At 47.6% G+C, this 8921-nt stretch overlaps 1 protein-coding gene across 3 annotated transcripts in view; it reads right to left on the bottom strand.

The window, feature by feature from the left end:
• Positions 1-222: 222 nt before the first annotated feature.
• KIAA1549L (KIAA1549 like) overlaps positions 223-8921 on the bottom strand; it is a 230984-nt gene continuing 222285 nt past the window's right edge. For all 3 annotated transcript variants that reach the window (XM_045825250.1, XM_045825251.1, XM_045825252.1), the window contains exons 20-21: positions 8254-8405; positions 223-6639 (exon numbers count right to left, since the gene is read on the bottom strand). In XM_045825250.1, the coding sequence (XP_045681206.1) occupies positions 6358-6639; positions 8254-8405 (434 nt within the window). In that variant the 3' untranslated portion in view covers positions 223-6357. The remainder of the gene's footprint in view (positions 6640-8253; positions 8406-8921) is intronic.

Here is an 8921-nt window from a genome sequence, read left to right as displayed (position 1 = left end):
TCTCCGGGACCCGGGGAAGGCCAGGGGTGACCTCTTTTTGGCCAACTGGCTCATGCTGCAGGCTGCGATGGCTTTGGAGGCCACATGGGGTCTGCCAAGCCTGTAAGCGTTCTTTCCCAGCACCCCACAGGCCCTGCTAGGCAGCTGGACGGTGAAGGGACTCCATCTCACTGTCTGGCGGAGGCAGAATAAGAAGCAGGCAGGTTTTGGGGTATGAAAGCCTTTGCCATTTTATTTCACAATAAAAAAATTCTGACAGCGTAAGAACACTCTATTCCTGGCAGAGGCCAAGGACATACAAAGTTAGTTAGAAAGCAAAGCCTTTAATGACAACAGCTACAGTCAGAGCTCCTGTTCAGTACTTGTCTTTGCCCAGCGTGTCTCATGTGGTTGGTGAGGAGTCGCCAGTCTGGGTTTTCCACCCAGAAGCCCACGTACAAGTACTTTCGTATCCTTCAAATCACACACGACAGCAACACAACACGGCTCCAGGTGAGGCTGGCTTTTGTGAGCACTTCCAAACTTAGGAACATCTTTTTTATTTTTTAATAGAATATAAAATTTAAAAATGGTATAGCACATTAGTTCAGTGGCTGGAAGGAGCTAACATATTTTGCTCGATAAAACGGAATTATGCAGCAAATGCTTTAGTAAGAATACACTTTTCAAAGCATTTTTACATACAGGATGCCACACGCTCCTTACGAACACCACTGGAGGTAGGAAGTGCTGACGTTGTCATACCCATTTCACAGATAAGGAGTCAGAGACTGGGTTACAGTGCGTTGACCAAGGCCTTGACCATTTATTATGCCTTTTTCAACATTTCCAGACCAATGATACTCCTCTGATTGCTTGCTACAAACCTGCTCTCATTTTGTGTGTGGGCTGAGGGTGAGTTTAGGCATCAGGTAAAGATGGGGGGAAATAAGGGGAGGCGACAGTTAATTAACATAAAATCCATTGATGGCCTCCTTCCATAGTTTACAAAAGGCTGGTCAAGGTCAAAGAATGAAAGTAATTGATTTCTAGATTTCATTGTATAATGGCTTTTGCTGAAGTGTGGGTTTGACCTATGGAAACAAATTCTGCCACTTCCCAAATCTCTCTGTTTTTCAGACCTGCATAATCATAGCAACTTAATATCCTCACACTTGTTTCTAGCACTATTCATTCTATTTCATAAATACACCTTTCCAGAAACGCCCTACATGTTAGCACTTAGCACAGACTAGGATTCTGTAACGTTTCACCTTAAGAAATCAAGAGACCTTTCCATTCTAGGGAACACTAACTTATACTTGGAAGGGCAGAGCCACGAGAAAATCAATTTCTCTGGAAACCAATTTTGTTTCCAAAGACTCTGTTGAGAGGCTCATGGGTTTTCTCATCCATGCAAATGTGTGGCCCTGAGCCACGTTAATAGCACCTGAGCTGAGATCATGCATTTCAATTTACAAGTATTTATCGTCTGCTGAGCAAGACTTTGCTAATCGGGCCTTGGTAAGAAATCCCGTCTTAGACCCAGCAGCAGTATCAGTAGCACTGGTGGTGGGTGGCAAGTAGTTGGGGCAGGTCTGGCCAGTCTGCCAAGGTTTCCAGCTCATGCATGTTTCACTGATGCACGAGTCAAGGATGCCTTCTCCTCTCTGCTGCAGTATCCCAGTATCCGCAGGGACTCTTTACTTGCAGGCTGGCATCCTAGGAGTACCAGTCATCTCCAGTCCACAGCAGGTTCCTTCTGAAGGTCCTTTCACCTCATGAGCCCTCATCTGAGTACTAGCCCCCAACAAAAGCCCTCAATGAGAGGGCTGGTCCAGGGAGCCATGCTCTATCACATGACCCTGTCCTCCTTGGTTATAGCTGATTGGACAGACACCTGACCCAAGGGTGCCTGATCCACAGGCAGATGAACTAGATCGATGAGACTGTGGAGAATTTTCCCTAGGGGTACAGACATGGTAGTCAGGGAGGGATGGCTATTAAAGAGGAAAGATTGTGTGGAGTGGATCTGAGGGTGGACTTTCATCTGTACATCTACCAGTGAAAACACAGAGAGCTAGCAGGCCAAGGGAAGCGAGAGAACGGAGCAGAGAGGCAGAGAGAAAGACATGAAAGCCCATATGGAGAGCACACGACAGCCAAAGAGAAGACGCTATCTCTACCCCTTTCCCACACGGGAGCTCTGTTTTGTTTCTATGAAACAACCCTGGATCTCCGGTCTACCCCTGAAAGTGTGAATTAGCAAGTGTGAATGGGCTTCTAGTCCCTGCAAAGTTCCTTGCCTACAATACCTGTAAGATCAACTCAGAGGCAGAATTCAATCTCTAATTCTTGCGTCCTGATTGGTCACTGCTCCAAGCTAAATAACTGTCTTTCCCTAAGGATATGTGAGTGTATTTTGTAAGGGAAGTCCAAAGTAGTTTCTGGTGTGTGACTGAAGGAATGGATTAAGTTTAAATTCTGTTCTCAAACTGTTAAGCTAACATCTGTTATTTTATTCATTAAACATGGAGTGCCTGCGCGCTTTATAGGGGGAAACAGCAGCTTATTTATCTGTAATCAATGTTTAAACCTTTTGATCCATGTCCCTAATTTCTGCCTGTTACAGAAGCATTTCCTTTAGTCAGGCATGTAAATTCCTCTCCTCCTCCACCTGTATTTCCTCTCAGAAGTTTATACTTTTAAAGACAAATCTAACCATTTCCTATTCATTCTTCCATCAAGATTACTCAGAAATTGAGAGTCCTTCTGCTGAATGCACCATATAATATACCATATAACTTCTCCTGGGTCCAGAGTCCAGAGAATTGATTCTTACATAACCCACCCTGTTTTAGTCAGCTCAGGCTGCTGTAACAAAGTACCACAGTGTGTGGTTTATATACCATAGAAATTTATTTCTAAAAGAGGGCAAGAGAGCTCTCTGGGGAGAGGGGCATCCCTTTTATAAGGGCACTAATCCCATTCTTGTGGGCTCCACCCTCACAACCTGAGTACCTCCCAAGGCCCCGCCTTCTAATACCATCACTCTGGGGGGTTAGGACTTCAACATATGAATTGGTGTGGCTGGGGGGAGGGGAGGCACAAACATTCAGTCCATAGCACACAAGGAAAGAGGCAACTTTCTGCTCCGTAGGTAACACCGCCATCTCAGGTCACAGGTACCAGGGAACACACACAGAGTTTCTCCTGCAGCCCCAGGGTTGCCTCCCCAAACAGGACCCGGAATCTACTACCTCACAATGACAAGCTGTCATGGCCCCCCTGGCTGCCTGTCTAGATCCGCGGCACTAAGACAGGAATCCATCCCGAGCTTGATCATCAGTTGAGAATCCCATTCCCTTGATGGCACTCTCTAGAAAAAGGCAAAATGCGTTTCTTTTCAGAATGCAGAAAACTCACATTGAAAGTACAAAGGTTCCAAAAATGTTTATTACACCACAAATGTGTTGTCCTCTATATGCTCATCTGAAGTTCTTTACCTACTCTATCATCTTTTTCCTTCACGAGGGCATAAGGAATGCCTCATATGACCCTTGGCTACTTTTTAAACTTCCTAGCATCGTTCAAAAACCACGGACAAGTGTGCAGGCAGCATGGTGACATGGAAAGCAAGTTGGATCATGAATTCAGGAGGCTTGGGTGGGAATCCCTGGGCAGGCCATTCTCCTTCTCAGGACTTTGGCTTCCTTCTCCAAGGTCGTCTGGGTCCTTGTGGCTTCTTCAACTGTCTGGAGGGTCACGAGGAACACAAACCTCTGAGCTCTCATGGAACTCTATTTTAACTTCCACAAGGCACTTCTGACCGTTTGCTTTTTCTTAGAGCCAGCTGTCCAGGTATCTGTCACCTCCATGAGGCCAGGAGACTCTTCAGAGAGGGGACCACATCTCAGTCACAGAATACCAAACAATGGCATCTGTCTCCCCATTGGTGGGAATCCACGAACAGGCTGACCTCATCAATGTAAGGTTTCCTCCCATCGACTTTCTTAAACCGGTGGTGTCTAGTTTGAGGGAGTGTCTGATGGAGCATGCTATATTTCTAGTTGTCTCCGTTGACTGACTCAGGATTTCGTGGGGCTCTGCAAAGACCGCAGTGATTTCTGTCTCCGTCCGCCTAGACAGTTGGGGCTGCAGCTTCACTCTCCGTAAGTCACTGGCACACCCAAAGCTCAGACACTATCGTTGAAGCATGTGCATATAGTTTAATTACACTAAGGTCTTAAAACTCCATTTTCACATACAATGTTTCCAGGCATTTACCGAGTAGACAAAGTACTGGGTTGAATGTCATTGCACTGATGAAATCTTAAGATTATTGATAAGGCGGGACAATGTAGCTGACTTTATCAGACTCATACCATTTGCATGGAAAGGCTGAGTTTCTTTGGCTCTTTGTTCATTCAAGTGCATTGAATACCAATTTGGATAGAATTAGGTGTTGTGTTAATCTGTCGATAAAATCTTGCACTGTCCACAGTGTTTTGCAAGCTGATTTAGGTTTTGGATTACAACAACTGGCCATTGGTAGAAATATACCATATATACACGTGGAAATTACAAAAATACATTTTATTTATAGCTGATTTTTTTTTGAAGTAACAAAACACTAACACTATGAAAGATCAATCAGCATACCAAAAGACACGACCTAAAATCATCCGAACAAGAGACTTGTTTGGGGATTCCATGACACACCTCCGAAAGGGCAATTTGCCAGTGGGAAATAAAAACAGCTTCTTTGAAAAGTCTGTGCTTTGACTTTGAATCTCCTGTTCTAATCAGTTCCTCTCCTACTCTTCTCTCAACATTTAACTTCCCCCTTCCCTCAATAAAGACCAAAGAAACTCATGAGAATGGAAAGATGGGCTCAGGGAATGGATACAGCTGAAGCGGCAATGACCTTGGGTGAAGGCAGGACAGGATCTCGTTCCCTGACAGACACCAAGGGAGCCCTCACTGTGGTGCATGGCTCCCAAAGCTGGCGAAGGGACCAGTGTCTTCCCCCCGAGGCCACCTGCAGCCAGTAGTGTTTTGCTTTGCGCTGACAGGTGCCTGTGGCAGGTGCCTCAGGCTGGGAGACACTGTCCACCCAGAGTTCCAGAGGCTGACTCACCATGGCCGGTGCGGGGGGTCAGGTGACTTGCAATACCACCCTCACAAGGTCGGCAGTCCTGCCATCTCAGCAAATGTCCCCTAGTGTCCATTAACCGTGGGGGTTGGGGAGGGAGGGGACTGGCTAACTCCATACACTTTTTAAAATGTTATTTACATTTTAATGTAATTCAACAGATTTTCTGCATTCAGAAGCTTCTATAAGCAGAGGCTGCAGGCGTGGGGGACTGTGGTTCCACTCTCCCTGCTTCTAGCAGGCATCAGTTACTAGTTCCTTCTGTATCACCCGGCAGCCCAGGCTGGACATCACTGTTGAAGAGACAGAGATTTTCTTGTGAAAGTCAATGTGTTTGTTATCCCCAAAGAGAGAGAAGCTTCGTTCTCAGGCCATCTTCATTGCAGGGCAAAGAGGAAACTCCACCAATAACTGCTTTTCTTTTGTGGGATCCTAAACACTCACTCTTAGTGCTGCTTCTCTTTCAGTTACGTCCCAACCTCCAGGGTACACTGGATGCGATGTAACAACACCTTTCCAAAAACCTGTCGACGCAAATCAGTCCTTCCCTCTCATCTCCTCTCTTTCTTGGCCTTTGTTTAATTAATGGAAGGAGGGGATCAGGACTATTTATAGGTTCAGTCATTGATAGCACTGACTTTCATCTGATGCATCTGACTTTGAGTATGAATCTCGAAAAAGAAAAGGACTCAAGTTTCTTGGCTGGAGTCCGTGCCTCCTTTACAGACTGGAGGTGATTTTAACGATTACAGTCATGACTGGATGAGAGAGAGAGTACAGTCTGGTGCTTAATCATACGCCTGCACTGCCTTTAACACAGAAACAGAGTTAACATGCAGGGGTCACCGAAGACAGAGCTATGTCCTTCGCCTCCTGGCGATTTATTGAAATGTGGCCTTGGACAGGAATCTGGAGATTAGCTAGTGTCTCTCGTGACTAAGGCTCCATAGGGAAATGTACCCATAGCTCAAACATTTAATATAACAGAATATCAAGCATACGGTCCCAAGCAGGGACTTCTTGACATACAATCAGTTGAATAAGCCGAGAATCCAGTTGTTCAAGAGTCTCCTCCGTTTCCCAGAAGTCCCACTGTTCACTTTTTCAGAAACTAAGGATGAGACAGACTCACCCATTGTGTATGCCTCAAGTCACAACACATCAGGCTCGAGAAACCCGAAGACTGTTTCCTCAGAGTCTGGCAGTCCCGCGGGGCTAAGGCATTAGACCTGGAACTCGAACATGTCCGTCTGTTTCTTGGCCAGCTTGGCCACCTCCTCCCGGATGGCCTTCACCAGGGCCGCCGTGGAGATGTTGGTCAGGGGTGTGTCGGACGGGTCGTTGTCTGCCAGGCTCTGCTGGGAGGCTGCCGTGGAGGGCACAGGGGCCTGCTCCAAGCTGGGGTGCATGCCGGCCGGCTGGCTGTACTGGCGAGGCAGCCTGGAGGGAGAGTTCTGCTGATAACGTGACCGGGGGTAAGCCTCAATGTACCCTGGGAGGGGGACCTGCAGAGAAAGAGGGGAGAGAAGAGAGGCGACAGGGATCAGGAAGGGGCTCGAGGCGTAGGCTGCACCTGATCCTGGAAGCAGGCAGTGAGCGAGGACAAGGAGAGGGATTCGGAACACAGAGGCCACGTACCGTTGTACAGATACAAAACCTGGAGTCAGACTGGTTAGAAAACAGGTCATTGGAACTCACTGGATATGCTGGTGGGAACAAACTGGGGTCTAGATCTGAATCTACCTGGTTACCTTTTTAATATAACCAGAATCCAGTGAACAGAATCATAAAAAAAGTTACAGTACTCTGGAGAAATCTGGTGGGGGCAATAATTCTGCAAACCATCAGAGACCACCCTACTAATGTCCTTTTAGTATAATAACGATGCTGAATCATTTGCTAAAGGCAACTTAAGTTATATTCCTCTTTTAAAGATGGTATATTAAAATATTTTAGAAGTTAAAGGGGTAGGCTTTGGTCATCAGGAAAATTCATATATGTAGAATAACTTCACCCTGGTGATGTCACTTAGATGGGACATCACTACAGTCAGGACAGACACCAACACTGAGGTTGAGTCGAACCTGTAGGGGTGGAAAGAATGGATCCCAGGAGTTTAGGCACCAAGGAAAGATGACACAGGCCTTGGGTGCCAACACTTCTCCTAAATCTAGAATGGACTTCAGATGCTGAGACCAAACCCTAACATGACACGCAGTCCTGGGGGACCCCCGGTTCAGCCTGGAGAGACAGCCTGCCTCTCTTACCCACACTGGCTGATCCCCCACAGGGACTGGGGCAACCCGCTTTAGGGGCCATCGGTGTGCTGTTTTGTTCATGATTGGTTTGTTTGTTAGCTCTCACTTAGTAGCCCATGACAGGCAGCTCGGAGGCAGGCTGGGGTGTGGACCCCCAGGTTCATATGTAGGGTTGCTCCCCTCCGTATTCCGGCGGGGCCAGGCCCACTGGGCCACGTGGTCCTACTGCAATGACGGCAGAAACCAGGGGATGACGGCAGCCAGTCTTCAGCTGAAAGTCAGGCAGAAAGCCTTGGGGGGTCCATGCAACACAATTCGGTCTTGAGTCTCTAACACTTCATTTTCCTGGGATTTCATCTAAAATATGTATGGAATTTTAAAGCTAAAAGGAACAAATTTATAAAGGCTTTTCAGCCAGACAGACGAGGTTTGGAATTTGGCCCTAGCCCCGTACAAAAGCTGTGCGGCTTTAGATTAGGCCTCAGTGTCCTCATTAGCAAAATGAGACACGTCACGGGAACAATAATATCGACCTGATTTGATAGAATGGTTGTGAAGATTAAGTAAGATCATATAAATAAAATAACTGACACGGTGTCTCGCACATAGAAAACATCCCTCAAATGGTAGTTATTATAAACATTTGTTAGATTAAGGTTGCCCTGCTAGGAGAGGTAGAACCTGGCAGGTCTCCAGTTCCTCTGTCAAAGAACAGCCCATCTCACCTGTCCCCTCACTCGTCCCCTTTCCGATGGCTGACGTCAGCCATCTGGTTGGTGAAAGGCGGGCTGAGATAACAAAATGCTCAGTCTCGGCCTCTCGTCCCCTGCCCCCCTGCAGAGTGTCCAGCAAGGCTCTCACCGAATCGGCCCACTGGCTCGGGAGCTCGTTCTCCCCCGAGTAGGACATCCAGGCCTGGCTCCTGTAGGACGAGGGAGGCGTCGGGATGAAGTAGCCGGTGAAGCCCGGTCTGTTGGCAGCTGGGATGGCAAACACTGCCGGCACCGTATTACCTGGCGTGGAGGAGATGGATGGGAGAGATTAGGCTACAGCCCACCCACTCAGCTGACATTTGCACAAGCTGGGGAAGCTAAGAAACCGGCGGTGGGCAAGGTGAGGGGGGACAGAAACTCTGGAATCGGGGGAGTTGGTAATGGGGGGGCAGCAGCCTCCACCTGTAGTCCCAGCCTTGTTCACCTGCCCAGTCAGTACGAACGGCACGAACTGCTATGCCTCAGACCTGTGGTTCTAGAGAAAGAATCGCTGAGCTCCCCTAACTGGGCCCTCACCAAGTCCCCCCTCCCATCCCAACAGTTCAGGGCTGCTGACAAAAGGAAAGGACACCTCTGTGTCCAGGTGCCTTCCTCCTAGGAGGGTGGCTTTTTCTAATGAGCCGAGAAAGGGGACCAAGAGGAATAGATTCCACTGGTGACACTTCCAACCGGTGCTTGCAGTTTCAGCTTAAAAGGCAAGGTAAAAGACCAATCAGGGCATGTACAGACCTCCATGTTCATTTCAGCATTGTTTGT

The sequence above is a fragment of the Phyllostomus hastatus genome, unplaced genomic scaffold, assembly GCF_019186645.2.
Source record: "Phyllostomus hastatus isolate PE091 unplaced genomic scaffold, TTU_PhHast_1.1 phas_scaffold_585, whole genome shotgun sequence".
NCBI lineage: Eukaryota > Metazoa > Chordata > Mammalia > Chiroptera > Phyllostomidae > Phyllostomus > Phyllostomus hastatus.
This window is presented reverse-complemented; position numbering and strand designations above follow the sequence as displayed.